The 22,925-nt window shown below is 45.7% G+C and overlaps 1 protein-coding gene across 1 annotated transcript in view; it reads left to right on the top strand.

Annotated features, from left to right (window-relative positions):
• The first annotated feature begins 866 nt into the window (after positions 1–866).
• Positions 867–22,925, top strand: part of LOC126263467 (uncharacterized) — a 46,114-nt gene continuing 24,055 nt past the window's right edge. The window contains exons 1-2 of the mRNA XM_049960561.1: positions 867–1,162; positions 19,228–19,384. Coding sequence (XP_049816518.1) covers positions 867–1,162; positions 19,228–19,384 — 453 coding nt within the window. The remainder of the gene's footprint in view (positions 1,163–19,227; positions 19,385–22,925) is intronic.

Below are 22,925 nucleotides of genomic sequence, written 5' to 3'. Positions count from 1 at the left end.
ATCAGAAGATATCTTCTGACTGTTGTCGCCTTTGCGTTGTAGTACTTCTTTCTATAGAAGCACTTCTTTCCACGTATGGTACAAGTTAATCGAGTTGCGTTACTTGACAGTGACGCGTCATGCGAAAGCTACTTTCCTTCTTAAGTTTTGCACACCATAGAAATTCATCAAATCCATCTGTGGCATACAGCAAACCAGTGCTTAACAGTATTGGTTAAAAACAGTCTTGGTTGCAATTTTAGTTTTTTTTATTTTTCAACTACGCGTTTCCCCTTATTTAGGCATTTTCAGGTTGATCTTAATTTGGTATTTCTTAGACCGATCCTTTAGACAGTGTGGCCAAAGGGCATGGTCGAATACATCAGGCCAATATCGCCTTCGTTAAACTCAGTAAAAACTTTTCTAGATGGATGTGAGTGACTCCAAGACCTGCATAACGCGTTCACGAAGGCGATGTTGGCCTGATGTATTCGACCATGCCCTTTGGCCACACTGTCTAAAGGATCGGTCTAAGAAATACCAAATTAAGATCAACCTGAAGATGCCTAAATAAGGCAAAACGCGTAGTTGAAAAAAAAAAATTGCAACCAAGACTGTTTTTAACCAATATTGTTTTGCACACCAGACTACAATCCAGCATCACTGCGCAAACAGTGACACAGCGGCTAATCCGTCGAAATAGACGCTGCTGCTCAGCAACAGAGGATATGCAATGAAACACACTTACAAATAAGTTTCATTGATAACGAATGTTTCAGATGCTGATGGTAAGATATGAAAGTGTGGGAACAGTTTCAGCATTCCTTTACGCGCCCGTGTGAAACGGACTTCTTCCCGGAAAATTGCGTAGCGTCGCGTCCGTGGAGATGTCCAGCGTCCGGAACGGCCGGGAGGCCTCGCTAGCCGGCATAAATAGGAGTGTCGGCTCGGCGCGGCACAAAGCGCGCCGGTGTTTGCAGACGCGGCGGCGGCAAGCACCGAGCAGCGAGCGGCGACCAGCACGCCGCAGTCAACAGCCCCCGCCGCTCGCCGGTCAGCCTCCCACTTTTCAAAGGCGCCGCCTCGCGCCGCGCGCTGTTTGCAGACTTGGAGGACGCTTCAGCCGCTCCTTAAGGACGCCGCCTCGGCGCAGCCTCCAGCTACCCGACCTCCCGTCCACAACGTGAGACCTTCCCGTCCTCCAGGCGCGGAGGCCAATTGACGCGTACCTCAGTGACAGCTCCCACACTGCCCATGGAATAGCTTCTGCTTCTCAAACAACTTTTGACTCTCATTAAAGATATTTGTAGTATCTTTCACTTGAACTGTATCAGGGACATGATTTTAGAACGATCTTCCTCAAAATGCAAGAGAACTAACACTCCGTTTCAACTTTGTAAATGGTCGACCTGTGCGGCTAGTCCCGGCGGAGGTTCGAGTCCTCCCTCGGGCATGGGTGTGTGTGTGTTTGTACTTACGATAATCTAGGTTAAGTAATGTGTAAGCTTAGGCACTGATGACCTTAGCAGTTAAGTCCCATAAGAATTCACACACATTCATTCACAATGGTCGACCTTTTATCACAATAGCTACCGCTTCCATCTATTCGTCTCGGCAGATTACTCCCTCCACGCCGGCCGGGGTGGCCGAGCGGTTTTAGGCGCCACAGTCTGGAACCGCGCGACCGCTGCTGTCGCAGGTTCGATTCCTGCCTCGGGCATGGATGTGTGTGCTGTCCTTAGGTTCGTTAGGTTTAAGTAGTTCCAAGTCTAAGGGACTGATGACCTCAGACGTTAAGTCCAATAGTGCTTAGAGCCATTTGAACTTACATCGATCTTGTCTTCCGCAATTCGAACACACGCCTTCACTGTTAAAAACGAGTAACGTTCGTCGGCTAGAAAAAGCTTTAGGGGAACTAGTCGCACTACACATCTCTACAGGTTGCATCAAACGTTTTCTTGAATGAAGTAAAGTAAGCAATTAAATGATAGATAATTATTGATTCTGCTTTGGTGTGGAGCCACAGTCTATGAAGCTTTTCGGAAGATATAGCCGCCATTGGACTGTACGTTTCATTCCACAATTTAGATTTCGGTCTTAGCCCATAATCATGTGTTTTATTACTAAAAAGCATTAGATTTGAGTAAGATACAACTCATCGCCAAACTTTTTTTTTATTTGTTGTGATTTCATTTCCCCGCCCTATATGGTCAGGGAAGGGCTGTCAGAAGCACAATCCGCCGAGTGACATAATAGCTAATACAAGAAGAAAATGTTACATAGAAAGGCGATAAAATGGGGGACATAAAAACACAGCCCGCATCTCGTGGTCGTGCGGTAGCGTTCTCGCTTCCCACGCCCGGGTTCCCGGGTTCGATTCCCGGCGGGGTCAGGGATTTTCTCTGCCTCGTGATGGCTGGGTGTTGTGTGCTGTCTTTCGGTTAGTTAGGTTTAAGTAGTTCTAAGTTCTAGGGGACTTATGACCACAGCAGTTGAGTCCCATAGTGCTCAGAGCCATTTGAACCATTTGAACCATAAAAACACAGTAAGAAGACAGAATGGAGATATAAATACACTGACATAGACACGTTTATCGGGGACAATTAATTGAATGTCAAACTATGTACCGTCGGTTATATAAACCAGTTTTGTCAAAATTAAATGCTAGAACATTTGTGAAATAGGCTACTTTACTGACAGCATGACTTCTTCACTTGATATGGTTGTAGAATGAAATACATCACCAAGTCACAGGTTTTAAACTTCGTTCCATCGTGTCTAAGCAGCCACTTCAGACATAATCAAGTCTAATGATTTTTAATACTTGTTACACTTGATAATGTTCTAAGGCTGAAATCTAGATTCTGGAATAAAACCTGCTGTACAGTAAAATGGCCGTTATATATTTCAAAAATAGAAGATCGATAGTTTGTGAGAGAGATTTAAATACATGCTGCTAAGGTCGCAGGTTCGAATCCTGCTTCGTGCATGGATGTGTGTGATGTCCTTAGATTAGTTAGGTTTAAGTAGTTCTAAGTTCTAGGGGACTGATGACCTCACATGTTAAGTCCCACAGTGCTTAGAGCCATTTGAACCATTTAAATACATTGTGACTTGTCTTATACAAGAACACTACCAAGCTCGCGCGCTACTTTTAAGTTTGCTGTTTCTACACACACACACACACACACACACACACACAAAATACGCCGTCACGGTCACTCGTAATACTCAGCTTACGGTTTTTATCCGACCCTGTTATCATAAAGATTAGAAAAAATGGTTCAAATGGCTCTGAGCACTATGGGACTCAACTGCTGTGGTCATAAGTCCCCTAGAACTTAGAACTACTTAAACCTAACTAACCTAAGGACAGCACACAACACCCAGCCATCACGAGGCAGAGAAAATCCCTGACCCCGCCGGGAATCGAACCCGGTAACCCGGGCGTGGGAAGCGAGAACGCTACCGCACGACCACGAGATGCGGGCATATAAAGATTAGAAAACCGACTATCTGTGATGGGACGCTGGCTCAAATATTATACAAATTTACCACTGCGAATGTTCATTTCGTGTTCACGGCACGGCTTGTGTTAACAAGCCACGCGGGTTCTGGTTAGTTCAAAGTCACAGTTCAACTTACATTAGGAATTTCGCGTGTTCGTCTTGCACACACATTTGTGTTCACTTTCAGCACTCCACGGTCAAGTTTGACTCGTTATTCCGCAAAATTATCACAACCATTCTGAGTTCCTGATGCACACATCCGAAACGGATGATGACTGAGCTCCGAACTCCGTTTATACTTTTGAAAGCAATTCTCTTAGTCCACAAAATACGCGCCAACGTACTGTCCTCTGATTGGCTGGTACTCATCATAGCCAATCTGATATTTGTATTAAACCGCTCAATCCCGCGTCTTTTGCATTTGACCAATCACAACACAATAGATTTTAAGAACAATTTATTGAAAGAACAAATTTAGAAAATCCACAATTATCAAAATAATCCCTTCTTTAAGTAACAGATTTATCTTAGCTTTCCCAGTCCAATATACAGTATTGTCTAGTTGCACTTTACAAATTTTCCGTCAAAATATGATTCACTTTCTATGCAGACACAGTTCTCACACTAACGTCTACTTAATTTATAGACAAAAAATATTCATCTGTTATACTAGTTTCCATTCACACCATCATTCACACTCTTAATTTAACTTTCAAACAACATTAATTAAGAGGAGACGTAACAGAAACAGTTTTATTTCCAAAATGTACTGTTTCAAGTACGTGTCATTTACGACCTTCTTGTTTTAAGTCCTACACGCAACTGCTGCTGAATCAGAGCGCACTTCTGCGACGCTAGAATGCTGACACATTGTGTGAAGCTACACTGATCAGTCAGAACATTATGACCACCGACCCGCTATCGATATAAACCCATTCAGGCGATAACAGCGTCATCTGGAGGGAAAAGACTGCTAGTCAGACACACATGTAGTATCAGTAAGCGTGCTGATCATGTGTGCCGGACGCTGTCGCCGACCGCTTCTAGGCGCTTCAGTCCGGAACCGCGCTGCTGCTACGGTCGCAGGTTCGAAACTTGCTTCGGGCATGGATGTGTGTCATGTTCTTAGGTTAGTTAGGTTTAAGTAGTTCTAAGTCTGGGGGACTGATGACCTCAGATGTTAAGTTCCATAGTACTCAGAGCCATTTGAACAATTTGACCATGTGTAGAGCGGGGTAGGCGCGCAATCTTTCTGAGTGTGACCGAGGGCAGGTTGTGATGGCCCGAAGGCTCTGCACGGGCATTTCCGAAATTGCACGACTTGTCGGGTGTTTGAGGAATGTTGTGGTGAGCGCCTTCGACACGTGGCATAACCGAGGCGAAATCACGTCCAGACATCGTTATGTTGGGCGGCCACCCCTCATTACTGATGTCGGACGTCGTCGGCTGGGCGGACTGGTAAAGCAGGACAGGCGGCGAACTGTGGCGCAACTAACATCAGACTCCACAACCGACGACCCAAGCATCAGTCAATGTTAGCACCACGACATCGGTGTGACTAGGACTGAAATTGGCACGTGAACATTGGCACTGGATGTTAGAGCAGTGGCAGAGCGTGGCATTGTCTGATGAATCCCTTTGCCTTCTTCATCATGCCGATGGGACGGGGTGTATCCGTTGTATTCCAGGGGAAAAGCTCCTTGACGTAGACAAGCTGTGGGCGGTTCCATTACGCTACAAAGAACATTCATGTGGGCATCCATGGCTCAAGTGGAGTTCCTGCGAGGCATCATGACGGCCAACGAGTATCGTACACTGGTTGGAGACCACCTACACTTCTTCATGACGACAATGTTTCCAGCCTGCCGCTGTGGCCGAGCGGTTCTACGTGCTTCAGTCAGGAACTGCGCTGCTGCTGCTACGGTCGCAGGTTCGAATCCTGCCTCGGGCATGGATGTGGGTGATGTCCTTAGGTTAGTTAAGTTTACCTAGTTCTAAGTCTAGGGGACTGATGACTTCAGGTGTTAAGTCCCATAGTGCTCAGAGCCATTTGAACCATTTTTGTTAACCAAGTATAACATTCAGAGAAGCGTCATGAGTGTCGAATTTTGAGTAAAGCGTACACATTTGTGTGGTTGGCATTTCAAAATTGGCTTCTCTTGCCAAAGCACAGTGGAGTTTACACTGTCTCACCACAATCACTAACATGATGTGCAGACACAATTGCGAGATAATTCTGAAACAGTGGTACACTCCTGGAAATGGAAAAAAGAACACATTGACACCGGTGTGTCAGACCCACCATACTTGCTCAGGACACTGCGAGAGGGCTGTACAAGCAATGATCACACGCACGGCACAGCGGACACACCAGGAACCGCGGTGTTGGCCGTCGAATGGCGCTAGCTGCGCAGCATTTGTGCACCGCCGCCGTGAGTGTCAGCCAGTTTGCCGTGGCATACGGAGCTCCATCGCAGTCTTTAACACTGGTAGCATGCCGCGACAGCGTGGACGTGAACCGTATGTGCAGTTGACGGACTTTGAGCGAGGGCGTATAGTGGGCATGCGGGAGGCCGGGTGGACGTACCGCCGAATTGCTCAACACGTGGGGCGTGAGGTCTCCACAGTACATCGATGTTGTCGCCAGTGGTCGGCGGAAGGTGCACGTGCCCGTCGACCTGGGACCGGACCGCAGCGACGCACGGATGCACGCCAAGACCGAAGGATCCTACGCAGTGCCGTAGGGGACCGCACCGCCACTTCCCAGCAAATTAGGGACACTGTTGCTCCTGGGGTATCGGCGAGGAGCATTCGCAACCGTCTCCATGAAGCTGGGCTACGGTCCCGCACACCGTTAGGCCGTCTTCCGCTCACGCCCCAACATCGTGCAGCCCGCCTCCAGTGGTGTCGCGACAGGCGTGAATGGAGGGACGAATGGAGACGTGTCGTCTTCAGCGATGAGAGTCGCTTCTGCCTTGGTGCCAATGATGGTCGTATGCGTGTTTGGCGCCGTGCAGGTGAGCGCCACAATCAGGACTGCATACGACCGAGGCACACAGGGCCAACACCCGGCATCATGGTGTGGGGAGCGATCTCCTACACTGGCCGTACACCACTGGTGATCGTCGAGGGGACACTGAATAGTGCACGGTACATCCAAACCGTCATCGAACCCATCGTTCTACCATTCCTAGACCGGCAAGGGAACTTGCTGTTCCAACAGGACAATGCACGTCCGCATGTATCCCGTGCCACCCAACGTGCTCTAGAAGGTGTAAGTCAACTACCCTGGCCAGCAAGATCTCCGGATCTGTCCCCCATTGAGCATGTTTGGGACTGGATGAAGCGTCGTCTCACGCGGTCTGCACGTCCAGCACGAACGCTGGTCCAACTGAGGCGCCAGGTGGAAATGGCATGGCAAGCCGTTCCACAGGACTACATCCAGCATCTCTACGATCGTCTCCATGGGAGAATAGCAGCCTGCATTGCTGCGAAAGGTGGATATACACTGTACTAGTGCCGACATTGTGCATGCTCTGTTGCCTGTGTCTATGTGCCTGTGGTTCTGTCAGTGTGATCATGTGATGTATCTGACCCCAGGAATGTGTCAATAAAGTTTCCCCTTCCTGGGACAATGAATTCACGGTGTTCTTATTTCAATTTCCAGGAGTGTATATTAAGTTTGTTAAGTGAGCAACTGAGGAAAGTTAATGTCAATAGATTATGATAAATCACATGCTAGGTTCAGAAAAACGTGTGATATCTTTACGTATTTTGTTCCAAAACCTGTAGCATTTCTAATTTCACCAGCTATGGATAGCCCTTAAAACTTACATTCTTTCATCGAAAGAGTGTGTAGTTATTGGAATAACATGGTAGATCGGTTTTAAATAATAACAAAATGGCAAAATATTCTGCTCTTTGTGAGCTACCATTTGCCAAAACCTCATTTGGATATCTGAAACCATTTATCATTTATGAGGAATATTGTGGATATTTCACTATGGTTTTATCGCTGGCTTGGAGCGATCGCAAATGAGAGTGTTACATCAGATCAATTTTCTCTACTCAAGTCTATAGAAAAATTCAATATGTTAGCTAAATTTCATACACACCATATTGTAGCGACCACTATTTTTCATTACATACCTTTCCGACTCTTTCACTGTGTCTTACTTTCAAGTAAATATCACAATAACTACACTGCTGGCCATTAAAATTGTTACACCAAGAAGAAATGCAGATGATATTCATTGGACAAATATATTGTACTGGAACTGACATGTGATTACATTTTCACGCATTTTGGGTGCATAGATCCTGAGAAATCAGTATGCACAACAACCACCTCTGGCCGTAATAACGGTCTTGATACGCCTGGGCATTGAGTCAAACAGAGCTTGGATGGCGTGAACAGGTACAGCTGCCCATGCAGCTTCAACACGATACCGCAGTTCATCAAGAGTAGTGACTGGCGTATTGCGACGAGCGAGTTGCTCGGCCACCATTGGCCAGGCGTTTTGAACTGGTGAGAGATCTGGAGAATGTGCTGGCCAGGGCAACAGTCGAACATTTTCTGTATCCAGAAAGGCCCGTACAGGACCTGCAACATGCGGTCGTGCATTATCTTGCTCAAATGTAGGGTTTCGTATGGATCGAGTGAAGGGTAGAGCCACAGGTCGTAACACATCTGAAATGTAACGTCCTCTGTCCAAAGTGCCGTCAATGCGAACAAGAGGTGACCGAGACGTGTAACAAACGGCACCCCACACCATCACGCCAGGTGATACGCCAGTATGGCGATGACGAATACACGCTTCCAATGTGTGTTCACCGTGATGTCGACAAACACTGATGCGACCATCATGATGCTGTAAACAGAACCTGGATTCATCCGAAAAAATGACGTTTTGCCATTCGTGCACCCAGGTTCGTCGTTGAGTACACCATCGCAGGCGCTCTTGTCTGTGATGCAGCGTCAAGGGTAACCGCAGCCACGGTCCTCGAGCTGGTAGTCCATGCTGCTGCAAACGTCGTCGAACTGTTCGTGCAGATGGTTGTCGTTTTGCAAACGTCCCCATCTGTTGACTCAGGGATCGAGACGTGGCTGCATGATCCGTTACAGCCATACGGATAAGATGCCTTTGATCTCGACTGATAGTGATACGAGGCCGTTGGGATCCAGCACGTCGTTCGGTATCACCCTCCACAACCCACCGATTCCATATTCTGCTAACAATCATTGGATCTCGACCAACGCGAGCAGCAAAGTCGCGATACGATAAACCGCAATCACGACAGGCTACAATCCGACCTTTATCAAAGTCGGAAATGTGATGGTACGCTTTTCTCCACCTTACACGAGGCATCACAACAACGTTTCACCAGGCAACGCCGGGCAAGTGCTGTTTGTGTATGAGAAATCGGTTGGAAAGTTCCCTCATGCCAGCACGTTGTAGGCGTCGCCACCGGCGCCAACCTTGTGTGAATGCTCTGAAAAGCTAATCATTTGCATATCACAGCATCTTCTTCCTGTCGCGTCTATAGGACGTCATCTTCGTGGTGTAGCAATTTTAATGGCCAGTAGTGTATGACCATTAACAAAATGATTGGCACAGTATGATGAAAACTTATAAAAATATAAGTAAGGCAAAAATGAAACTATTTTACCTAATAGTTACTGTAAAATCGTTTGAGGAAGACTACAGTGTGCACGCCTCGATTCTGTCACCGCTGACTGGCCGAAAGATGCAAAACACTTACGGGCCTCCCCTTCCGAACAAACGAATGAACTGGCCCAGCGCCTTGGACGATAACTGGTCACTGCACATCGGCCACCGTATCCGGTGCCAGCTATAGGACCCTCCTCCGCCGTTCAGTCAGCTAGCGTCACCGAGAAACGCGCCGCCGTCAGCAGGGCCGGGTAGTGACGTAGCGGCGCCGTGAGTTAAGCACTCAGCACGCACTCGCAACATGTGCGCCGACGAATATATCACGCGGGAATTCGGGGGCGCGGGACGAGCTCTTAAAGCTGGTTAATGGTGGCGCGGCCGGCTAACAGCACGCACGTGTTCCGCCGTGATTTACGAGCGCCGGCGACGCCTTTATGTGTTTATCCTTAAACCTGCTGTCTGCCTGCCTGCCAGAGCGGCGCGGCGCGGCCCGCGCACCGCCGGAAGCTCCTGCCGGCGTCGCTGTGCTTCCCGCAAAACGCTCCTTGCGGTCGCTCGCTGCCGTCGCCCAACACCGACTCAAAGGAAGACCTCGGCGCTTATTGGTGACGTCACGTCAGCTAGGCACGGCGAACGCCAGGTCTGTTGCAGGCAGAAACGGCTGGGTGTGCTTATCACTATAAATCTCTTATTTTTGGACAAAATGTTTCGTATTGTTTTGGACTTAGACTTAGAGAAAGCTTTTGACAATGTTGACTGGAATACTCTCTTTCAAATTCTAAAGGTGGCAGTGGTAAAATACAGGGAGCGAGAGGCTATTTACAATTTGTACAGAAACCAGATGGCAGTTATAAGAGTCGAGGGGCATGAAAGGGAAGTAGCGATTGGGAAGGGAGTGAGACAGGGTTGTAGCCTGTCCCCGATGTTATTCAATCTGTATATTCAGCAAGCAGTAAAGGAAACAAAAGAAAAATTCGGAGTAGGTATTAAAGTCCATACAGGAGAAATAAAAACGTTGAGGTTCGCCGATGACATTGTAATTCTATCAGAGACAAAATGGTTCAAATGGTTCTGAGCACTATGGGACTCAACTGCTGAGGTCATTAGTCCCCTAGAACTTAGAACTAGTTAAACCTAACTAACCTAATGACATCACAAACATCCATGCCCGAGGCAGGATTCGAACCTGCGACCGTAGCGGTCTCGTGGTTCCAGGCTGCAGCGCCTTTAACCGCACGGCCACTTCGGCCGGCTATCAGAGACAGCAAAGGACCTGGAAGAGCAGTTGAACGGAATGGACAGTGTCTTGAAAGGAGGATATAAGATGAACATCAACAAAAGCAAAACGAGGATGATGGAATGTAGTCGAATTAAGCCGGGTGGTGCTGAGGGAATTAGATTAGCAAATGAGACACTTAAAGTAGTAAAGGAGTTTTGCTATTTGGGGAGCAAAATAACTGATGATGGTCGAAGTAGAGAGGATATAAAATGTAGACTGGGAATGGCAAGGAAAGCGTTTCTGAAGAAGAGAAATTTGTTAACATCGAGTATAGATTTAAGATTCAGGATGTCGTTTCTGAAAGTATTTGTATGGTGTGTAGCCATGTATGGGAGTGAAACATGGACAATAAATAGTTTGGACAAGAAGAGAGTAGAAGCTTACGAAATGTGGTGCTACAGAAGAATGCTGAAGATTAGATGGGTAGATCACATAACTAATGAGGAGGTATTGAATAGGATTGGGGAGAAGAGAAGTTTGTGGCACAACTTGACTAGAAGAAGGGATCGGTTGGTAGGACATGTTTTGAGGCATCAAGGGATCACAAATTTAGCATTGGAGGGCAGCGTGGAGGGTAAAAATCGTAGAGGGAGACCAAGAGATCAATACACTAAGCAGATTCAGAAGGATGTAGGTTGCAGTAGGTACTGGGAGATGAAGAAGCTTGCACAGGATAGAGTAGCATGGAGAGCTGCATCAAACCAGTCTCCGGACTGAAGACAACGACAACAACATTGTTTTGGATTCTGCAGTTTCATTTAGATGAAAGATTTTCTTACTATCGTAAAGCTACAAATGAAGATCATAGTTCTGTATTACTGAATCCTGTCGAAACAAACGTAGATCAATATGAGAAGACGCTTTACCCCATTGCAAGCTTCGGGAATTTTACATTCAAGTAACTATATTTACTTGATCCATTTTGTCATCAAAACTTACCCAAACCCCCTTACAATGAACTCGTTTCTTTTATTTATTTATTTATTTTCGTTTGACATCGTTACTGGAAATGCGAACTAATTTACATGTGTAAATGTCCAACTGTTGCCAGTCATTAGATTACAGTCGTTTTCAAGGAAAGGAATTCTAAACAGGAAACAAAATAGCTTCATACATCGAAAACACTGCTGATCTTAAATTTTTTTAAACATGCACGTTAGAAAAGATAAATATTTCCCTCTTGCAACTGAAAGGAGAAACTTTTTAAGATAAAAAGTTTTATTTGATAAAACAAGTATCTCTCTTGTGCCTCATCTTCTGTCCCCCACCACTTCCCCCAACGTGTACAATCGCAAAATATTTCATTAACATTCAGTGCTCCTCACCTCATAGTCAACCAAGATACCTAAAGAAGAGCACCGATATGTTCACAGTTTCTTGTAAAAGCAACCCAGTACGAACGTAGCTTCCTCAGATTTACAAATAAGGTAAAGAAGGACGAATTCTGTTGCTGCTGAACCATGAAGTTGTTTTTGTATGTCAATCCTTAAAACAGGTGGAAGTTTAAGTTCAGGAGTACACTATTTGTTAAGAAGTGTAATGAATTGCACAATTAATTGATTGCAGAAATCTCTCAGAACAATGTGTGTTGGTCAACTACCGCCAATAGTTTCACATTTTCCTGTGTCCGGGAGGGAGACTCCACCATTATGAGTATGCCTGCAACAGACCTGGCGTTCGCCGTGCCTACTTGACGTGACGTCACGAACAAGGGCCGAGGCCTTCCTTTGAGTCGGTGTTGCGTCTCGCCGCGTGAGGAGGGCCGTCGCGTGTCTACTACACGGGGCAGAAGCCGCGAATCTTCCACAGGCTCTTCACCTGCACTGGATTTCTTTCTTTTCTTTTTTTGTTTTGTAAATAACATCCACTGTTGTCCTGTGTCTCACTACTGAATTATTTTATTGAACAAGACTTTTGATCAAAACGTTCTCCATTCACCTGCAACTTCCTTTTTGCTCCGGAGTTTCTCGGACTTCACGTCAAGTGGTGTTCCTGAAACTTGGCACTGAAGGGTTATTCATAAGTACCTCCTGGGGTTCAAAAGTCGACTGCACGAAAACTACAAGACATACAGAAAAATCACACACGCAATTGGATAGAGATCTCTCTTAAGTTCTTAGCTCACATTACATTTGCTCATAGCGACACCGTTTGCAGCGAAACAAATTTCAGTACAAGCGGAAGAGCACGAACGTGCAATTCAGTGAAATAGGGGAACGCGCAATGACAGCAGTCCCCTTTCGACTTATGTTCACTGAGTTTCCTATCTGCAGATTGAGACCCCCTGCTATACCCTGTAACAGCTCGGTTCAGTTTACAGTGATAAAAGCTATAGAAAGAATAATTTAAAATTAAGAATAGAATTTTTAGACAGGAAAATAGTGTAGAATCAGAGTTCGGTAATTGTAGATCAAAATTGTAGTACATCAGCAAGTAGTTTAACGTCTAAGTACAGCAAAGCCACGGAAGCTCCGTCATGGAGAAGGCAGTGACGTTAAACTATTGTTATGAAAAACCTATAAAAAGGCCTGATCGTCATTATTGCCGCCCTTTTTCCTTGATTGTTTCGTTAAAGGGCGGGGAACCCGTGTCAGTCAGCAAGACAATAATTAGATTGGACTTAATCGTGTTAAGATTCACGATAAACTATTAGAATACTACGGAGATTAAAAGTGACGTAGTGTACGATCTCTGACTGTTGGTAGCAACGGAGTATTAAGGGTATTTTAGGACTTTACTTCTAGATTGGAACTTTACGGAACTATAGGCGACAGAAACTCAAATTATCTGCTGATACGAGTGAATCCAGAGGTACCGGTATTCAGATATTAACGTGTGGACTTTTGAAAGTATCGTGTGCCGTTAGTTGCGAATCTGGACGTAGAGCGCGTGCATATCGGCATTTGCGGACTAGTTAGATTCCTCCAGGCTAGGAATCTTTTAAACAGGCCATCATCCATCACCATCTTAATCCTTGAATATAGAGTGAAAGTGAAATACAAGAGTGTTGTACTTATTTCATTTACCTAGTACTAATCAGTGAAGGTTTTACGGAACCAAAGCTATTCAGCAGTAAGTCAGCACCATCTAGCGGAAAGCGTAGGCATTAACTAACACGCTAACTGAACGTTTACGTGTTTTACGGACTGCTTATTATGAACTTTTGTGACTCTTTGACGTCCCCTCTCCCTCCGAAAGGTAGCGCAGGCTGTCTTAATCATAAAAGCGATATTTACAAGACTCGCAGTAATAGCAAAACACAAGGCCCGCACCTCATCGGAGAGTCGTCGCTGTCACGTCAGGAAGTAAAGCCGGAAAACCTACCGACGATACGTATCTACGAGCAGCCGTCGACGTGGAGTTCCTAAAAAGGGAACCACAAGAGAGTTGGGGATGCTTCAACCCGCAGGACAGGACAGATACTTTAATTTGTGGAAAGGGACCAAAATGAGTGGCTGGCAGTTACACTCGAACATACTACATTATTCATTTGACAAACATTACAAGAGTAAAGAAAACATTAAAACAGAGCAAGCCAAACACTAATTTTAGAACTTAATTTATGGCAAATGCGCCATTCAGTCTCACGCCTCAAGGGCAAAACAACTTTAATTTTAAACCGTCTGAAGGCCAGTCACATAAGACTTAAAAACAAGAATTTGAATTTTAAAAGGCAGAAGGCCTCATCTGAAAACATTTGTCTAAATTAGGCTGAAGGCCCAAACAGTCTCACGCCTTAAGGGCAAAACAACTTTCATTTAAAATCGGCTAGACGCCATACATCAACAAAAAACAAGGGCAAATAAGAGAAGGCAGCACATCAAACGGCGCTCAGAAGTTTACAAGGGTCGGCCTGGAATTCAAACATTAAAGATCGCTTAGGTGAGTCAGGCAGTCGGCCCAACAATTCACAGTCCGACGGCAACCCAACCGACAGACAGTCAACGAACCAAGCGACAGGATAACTTCCGCTCCACCCGACCAGCACACAACAGGGAGTCCAATGGACACAACCGAGAAGGTATCGGCGCCCACAACGAATTACACGTTCGGCTGTCAAACTACACGCCGTGCTGGACAGCCACAACACGACGAGGAACATACGCTGCCTGAATTTACGTCAACGGCCAGGGCAGGTAACCGGAACGTTAACGGCCACAAGGCAGAAGATTCCGCTGGTGCACCTCAATTCCAAAATAGTCAAGTAAAGTTGAACTCCACAAAATGGCGACTAGAATTTCGCCAACTTGAAAACACACGTTGTTGCTCGCGGAAATGTCCCAACAGCCCACAACGAAATTCAAACGACACAATGTGAACAGTTGTAGATGCCTGCTAGATTAAGGAAAGACTCAACTTTCGTGTCCGGGATCGGTGAGCCACAGGCCTCGTAGAAATGGGAACAGCCCCTCACACTCGAACCGCGCGTGGACGCCGCCAGCGGCGCCGACCAGACACGCGCCTCGGAGACTTCCTCGCTGCTCCAACGCCAACCGAACAACTGCCCAGGCCCGAAAACGGTGAAAGGACCAGATATACGTCGGCCGATGAGACGACTAACCGAACAACCAACCAACGACCCTCCCGCTCCAGTCTCCCTCCGTCGGACAGTTCATGTGTGTCGCCAGCGGTCGGCGAGCACTGGCTGTCGCCGCCTCACAGGCGCTCCGTCCCGACTTCACTGCTGCTGCGTCCCGATTGCACTGTACGTCCGTCTCCAACTGACTGCCAGACACACGACCACCCGGAAATACTATCGGTCTCTCCAGAGATGGTACGACAGTGCACTTATCGATACGCGCTGCTGCTGCCGCTCACGGGCAAGTAAGGCAGGAAGTTAGCGAAGCCAGTAAATGGAATAAGAAAACGAGGCGGCGATACCGTAATAGAAGATGACAAACAATAAATGGCGTGAACACGAGCCGTGCACGGCTCACAGATCTCCAGGCGCGAAATAAGTGAAATGATAATTAAATAGACACCCTAGCTGCAAACAGGCGTTGATATACTTCACTGGGGACATGTTGAAAATGTGTGCCCCGACCGGGACTCGAACCCGGGATCTCCTGTTTACATGGCAGACGCTCTATCCATCTGAGCCACCGAGGGCACAGAGGATAGTGCGTCTGCAGGGACTTATCCCTTGCACGCTCCCCGTGAGATCCACATTCCCAACATGTCCACACCACTACATTCGTAGTGCGCCTAATAGATGTTTGCCCATCATACTCATTACTCGTGGCAGATTAATCTACCAAGTCCCGTACGAGTTCGGGCATAGCGTGTGCGTTCACACAAGAAGGTCAATGGCCGGAAGCCATATTTTGACTATATATACGAGTTCGGGCATAGCGTGTGCGTTCACACAAGAAGGTCAATGGCCGGGAAGCCATATTTTGACTATGTAAGCAGGAGATCCCGGGTTCGAGTCTCGGTCGGGGCACACATTTTCAACATGTCCCCAGTGAAGTATATCAACGCCTGTTTGCAGCTAGGGTGTCTATTTAATTTTCATTTCATTTCTAGCAAAGCTGCATGGTCATCCACGGTATGTGTTCTTTCGGGAACAGATACTACTGTCATATATAGCGAAATAAGTCGTTGCAATAATACGCTCAGGATGATTTACCTACAGGGTGGGCCAAATAAAGGTCGCCGGGACGACTGAATACGACTGGACCTGACTGCATGCACATAACCTCACCCCGTGACGTGCATATAAAGTGCACACCTGCCACGTGATCCACACCGGTTCAGACCGTAGCGCGGCTGTGTCAGTGTGAGTGCAGTGGTTCAAAGGGAACAATTGTGCCTACTGGAGCTGGCCACCCAGAGGTCACCTGATCTATCAGTGTGCGATTACTTTGCGTGGGGAGCTCTCAAGTCTAAAGTGTATCGTAAAAACCCACATAATCTTCAAAAATTGCAGCACAAGACTGCGGATGAGACTGCAGAAATTCGACCACTCCACCTTCGATCCACCTTCAGCAACTTTCTGTCCAGGGCCCAAAAGCGTCAAGAAATGAATGGTGGTCGCTTTCAGGAACTGCCATAGTCAGGTTAGTACTGTATTTCTTCTCCCTGGAACTCTGTTCTCGGGGCTACTTTTATTTGCACCACGCTGTACATGTTCTGGTACGCCTGCTCCCTAGTGCTGCGAACTTTGTCAAAATACTACAAATCTACACATGTCTTGGTGTTATATACAACTGTATCCTTTTCGCATTACATTCTGCTTTTGAAATTGCGGTGGAAAATATTATACTTTCGTTCCTGCTGTTGGTCTCATCAGAATACGTAATTGGTGTCTGTTTCTTAGTTAACCAGCAGTAAAACCAAGTGATTTAGAAACGTACTTCTCTCTCGCAAGATCGTGTTGCAGAAGTGTGTAACTTTATTTTTGATTATTTTTCTAATTTTATGTTCCAAGGCGATGTTAATTCCATTCAGTACATGTATCCATGCTTGACTAGTCATCTTATGGGCATTGCTTGCTCAAACCGTTTACTGTATTTATCACACGTTTGGTCTTCACGATTATATTATCTCGCACATCTCCCTTTGTTGAACAATTACACAATATGTCTCATAACTCCATATGTGAATGCCGACCGGAGTGACCGAGCGGTTCTAGGAGCTACAGTCTGGAACCGCGTGACCGCTACGGCCGCAGGTTCGAATCCTGCCTCGGGCATGGATGTGTGTAATGTCCTTAGGTTAGTTAGGTTTAAGTAGCTCTCAGTTCTAGGGGACTGATGACCTCAGAAGTTAAGTCTCATAGTGCTCAGAGCCATTTGAACCATTTTTTTCCATATGTGAATATTTCAGCTTCGCTAGTTAACGTGAATCATTCACGCACATTACCGATTGCAGAGGTGCTACGATATATAAACAATACACTTACAATTATTTCCCGCAAGAAGTTTACAGCAACTCAAGTAAGATGACGTAAACGCAGTACTTCAAGGCACACTGCGGCAGCCAAAGCGTCATCTAAACGTTATTGCTTCCGCCACATAAACTCTTACTTTATCAGGTTACTGGGCAGTGCTAGCGACAAATAACAAACACGTCTTGCACAGACTAAGCCTATAAGACACAATTTATTAGACTTTGGGACAAAATAGTACGAAGTTTGTAGTCAGTGCTTTAAATTTCTTCTGAGTTACTTTCGAGTAACCCCTCATTTTTGTTGCGCTGACTTTCGAAAGAATCATTCTTCATTGTAGCACATAAGAACATAAGACATAATACATACCTAGAACACAGAAACCATCAATACACGTCATAAAATTTAACACTCCATTGTACGATATACTAATTCACACCCTGAACTACACACACATATAACCAGAATAATCATACCGGTACCATTCACAGCTTACGAGACGCCCACATCACGTAAATAAAATGACGAAAAGCTTTAGAAGAACTTAGAAATATCTATAAGAATAAGATATGTTTTTTTCACTTGCATTTCAAAAATGGTTCAAATGGCTCTGACACACATCCACGCCCGAGGCAGGATTCGAAACTGCGACCGTAGCGGTCGCGCGATTGCAGACTGTAGCGCCTAGAACCGCTCGGCCCCTCCGGCCGGCGTACATTTCAAACTTCATTTATGAGTCAGCGCACATCTATGAGGAAGAAGTTACTAATAAATTGCGCTCGCTTGAACACTATGAACGACGAATGAAATTACGACAGAATGAGTGAGAGCAAACATACCGGCGCACACGTCCTCTTTTCCATATACGTTAATGAACAATCAGAATACTTACTCCAGAACTCGATAGCAATTTATACCAAAATTTCCACGAAAAGTCCTCATATATTTAACAAATGAGAAACGGAGCACTGAGCTGCAGCAAGGAACTCGGCGATAATAAACACATTGTAAAACATTTTCATAGAAATAAAATTTTAAAAATTTTGAAACTTTTTTTGCATTGTGTGGACATGATTAGTCTTTTTAATTGTGTGTGACGTTCAAACCGGCAGTTAACATTTTTACATTGATTATTTCTCACTTCTACGTATGTATTGTGTCTTAGTTTCTTAGGTGATATGATGAAGTCCAAGAAAAGGATTGTTAACGATTTTTTGAGTTTGTTAGCTATGTGCCTTATTTTTTATGACAGACGACGATGACTGAAGTATGCCAAAATGCATTGTAACAGTAAATGTGGAACAATAAATTGCGATCCAAAAAATTTGTTCATTGTGTAAGCTATGGGAAACATTCAGCATGTTGTGTGGATGGGCATCTAGATTCTGCTCCTCTCAAATACAACTGCGTCATCCCGCTCGGGCCGGCCGGGGTGGCCGAACGGTTCCAGGCGCTTTAGTCTGGATCCGCGCGACCGCTACGGTCGCAGGTTCAAATCCTGCTTCGGGCATGGATGTGTGTGATGTCCTTAGGTTAGTTAGGTTTAAGTAGCTCTAAGTTCTACGGGACTGATGACCTAGGATGTTAAGTCCCATAGTGCTCAGAGCCATCCCGCTCGGGGTCGAACGAGAGACTGCAAAACAGGAGAGACCGCTACTGTGGACCCACCATGTTATTAAGGAAGCTCTAGACCACCACAGAGAGGAAGCTTTCCCTCTTCTCTGCTGCGAGTATGTGTCCACAGCAAACCGCACACATAGATACGTCTTAAACGGGCAGCACTTGGAAGCACGAGGGAAGGCGCAGCGCCCATTGTTTCAGCACGACAAAGAGTGTGCAGGTAGCAGGCGAGGGTCCAGCCGTTTAAAGCGACTCGCCGGGTGGCGCCGTGTTTTTCAGACAGGAGCGCACGTGTGGCGGAATTCTGGCCGCCGCTGCCGCCGCCCCCGCCGCCGCCGCCCCCGCATTAGGCGGCGTTATGTGTACCAGGTGTCGAAGGGCGCGCTCCCTAGCTGCCGACGCCCTCGCATACCGTCTAAGTCGGAGCGGCGACTTTGTAGAAAAGTAGCTGGAAGTTGTAGCTAACTGTTACGAATAAAACAGTTTTTATTTTCACAGTAGTTTCCATTTCTGGACCCACCGGAGCTTAGTTTCGGAATAGCCCTTTGTACAATGTTATCTTCAGACGTGCTTCTGGCAATTAAACTCACCGAAACATTGAAGCAAGCGAAGAGATTTAGAACGTAACCACATCGAAAACATGTAATGCTGTTTTAAACACAAAATATGTCATTTCTTGCGTGCATCCATTATGAAATCAAGACATTAAGCGAAAACTTTAGTATTTGCCCGTAACCAATGCAATAACATGGGCCGTAGTACCATATATCCAGGTTTAGGGTTCAAAAAAATGGCTCTGAGCACTATGGGACTCAACTTCTGAGGTCATTAGTCCCCTAGAACTTAGAACTAGTTAAACCTAACTAACCTAAGGACATCACAAACATCCATGCCCGAGGCAGGATTCGAACCTGCGACCGTAGCGGTCCTGCGGTTCCAGACTGCAGCGCCTTTAACCGCACGGCCACTTCGGCCGGCCAGGTTTAGGGTATCCGATATGACGTAATTAGCAGAAAGCATCCAACACTTTATAATAATCAGTAGGAAAAAACACACCGGCAAATCAAAGAACTGTATGTGAGTAATTGCACTACAATTTCCACACGTTATTAGAGCACTTCCACAGAGGATAATTCTACCGTTGTAACCGACAAAATGAATCGGTACAAAGTGGGAAGATCGTTATATGAACAGTGCTATTATTTATTGCAATAATTTAGCCTACTGTAGAAAAAGTAAAGCTGTAAGCGTTCCAGATCATTCACGTTTACGAGCTACTAATGACATTCAGTCACTTGCTATTACAGATCAAAACCACTACGTTGTCATTATCAGCGTAACACATTCACGACAATTCGATGCCTATCTTATATCTTGCTGTTGCGTATTCTAACTCAGCTGTAGTGAGCACGACTAGAACTTCCGATGTTAACCTCTACCCAGTTACTGCTTAAAATCCCTAGCTATATGATGGATACTTTCTTAATCCGAATGACGACTGCGAACATGCGTAAATTAGAGCACTGAAAAATTTTCATTTCGACAGAAACCTGAAAACTGATTGTCTGTTTCTAGATATTAGTCTACAATAGTTTAAAGTAACAAACCAATCTTGAAAATCCTTTAGAAAGGAAGATTACTGCGTAAATAGACAAGATAACATGAAAGAAAGTGACAAATGTATGCTGCAGGAAGTCCTGATACCGATATGCTGCAATGACATAAAAAAATTATTTTGAATTTGTAAATGAATTTTCAACAGTATAGTCGCTACAGCCGAGTAAATTCATTTATGAAATGATTTTTTTTTTTTTTTACAATTTGTAAACAAATCGTAAAGCAGACTTTCTGGTCACATCGTCGTATTTTTGCTTCAGTGAACTTAAAATACACTAACAGGAAAAAAATCCCAACGCAAAAAAATAATTAATGCAGAGAAATGAATTTCGGAAATATATTTGCTAGGAACATATTTAAGTGATTAACATTGCAAGATCACAGATTAATGTAAGCGCGAGGTAGGCCATTACTCATGTAAAGTGTTGAGAAATCATTAACCAGTGTAACCGCCAGAATGTTGTCTGCAAGCATCAAACGTGCCTCCATCGTGTTATACAGGTGCCGGACATCGGTGTGTGGGATGGAGTTTCATACCTGTTGCACTTCCTCGGCGAATACAGGGCACGTTAATGCCGTTCGTGGGAGACGCTGAAGTTGTCATCCGATGATGCCTCATATGTTCTCGACTGGGGAGAGATCTGGTCATCGAGCAGGTCAAGACAACAAACTGACATTCTGTACGGTATGTTGAGTTACAACAGCAGTATGTGGGCGAACGTTATCCTGTTGGAAAACACCCCTTCGAATGTTGTTCGTGAATAGCAGCGCAACACGTCGTATCACCAGGCTGACGTACAAATTTGCAGTCTGGATACGTGGGATAACCACGAGAGTGCTTCTGCTGTAATAAAAAATCGCACAGCAGGCCATAACTCCAGTTGTGGGTCCAGTGTGTAGAGCATGCAGACAGTCTGGTTGTACGCCCTCAACTCGCCTCCTCCTAACCACCACATGACCGTCACTGGCAAAGACGCTAAACCAGATTTCATCAGAAAACGTAACAGACCTCAACCCTGCCCTCCAATAAGGTCTTGCTTGACGCCACTGAAGTCGCAGTCAGTGGATTGCACGCTGTATGCCGTCTCTCGGAACTGTCCGTGACGTAACCGATTTGTAACAGTTCATTCTGTCACTGTGGGGCCAACTGCTGCTAATACGAGGTGTGGCTGGAAAAAAACCGGACTAGTACTGGTGAAACAATAAAACGAATGCAATAAGGCTGAAAGTCGCGTGGCCTGTCACGTGACTCTCGCTCCGCCTACTGCTCGAGTTTCATCTGCCTCCTGCACTCAGTCTGCCCGTGGCGTCTGTTTTAAGTAGTTGACGTTTTGTCTGTGCGTCGGAAAATGTTGAGTGTACAGAAAGAACAGCGTGTTAACATCAAATTTTGTTTCAAACTAGGAAAATCTGCAAGTGAAACGTTTGTAATGTTACAACAAGTGTACGGCGATGATTGTTTATCGCGAACACAAGTGTTTGAGTGGTTTAAACGATTTAAAGATGGCCGCGAAGACACCAGTGATGACACTCGCACTGGCAGACCATTGTCAGCAAAAACTGATGCAAACATTGAAAAAATCGGTAAACTTGTTCGACACTTTCCTTATCAACTCCTGTTAACTCAGACACTGCTCTGATTGTTAAACGGCGATCTTGTCGAACAAGTTTACCGATTTTTTCAATGTTTGCATCAGTTTTTGCTGACAATGGTCTGCCAGTGCGAGTGTCATCACTGATGTCTTCGCGGCCATCTTTAAATCATTTAAACCACTCAAACACTTGTGTTCGCGATAAACAATCATCGCCGTACACTTGTTGTAACATTACAAACGTTTCACTTGCAGATTTTCCTAGTTTGAAACAAAATTTGATGTTAACACGCTGTTCTTTCTGTACACTCAACATTTTCCGACGCACAGACAAAACGTCAACTACTTAAAACAGACGCCACGGGCAGACTGAGTGCAGGAGGCAGATGAAACTCGAGCAGTAGGCGGAGCGAGAGTCACGTGACAGGCCACGCGACTTTCAGCCTTATTGTATTGGTTTTATTGTTTCACCAGTACTAGTCCGGTTTTTTCCCAGCCACACCTCGTATTGTTGCTGCAGATGCAGTACGATGAGCCGGAGCCGGAGCCGTACGCCAAACGCGACGGCCTTCCCTCCCGGTAGTGCCGCGTAGCCGCCTGGAGCCCGGTCTTCTTGCCACCGTACATTACCATGACCACCGCTGCCAGCAGTCATGTACAGTGGCTATGTTTCTGCCATGTGTTTCTGCAGTGTTGCAGAAGGAACATCCAGCTTCTCGTAGCCCTATTACACGACCACGTTAAAGCTGAGGGAGGTGCTGATAACGG

Source organism: Schistocerca nitens, chromosome 6 (genome assembly GCF_023898315.1).
Source record: "Schistocerca nitens isolate TAMUIC-IGC-003100 chromosome 6, iqSchNite1.1, whole genome shotgun sequence".
Taxonomy (NCBI): domain Eukaryota; kingdom Metazoa; phylum Arthropoda; class Insecta; order Orthoptera; family Acrididae; genus Schistocerca; species Schistocerca nitens.
The sequence above is the reverse complement of the archived record's forward strand: the minus strand, read 5'-3'. Positions and strand labels throughout refer to the sequence as shown.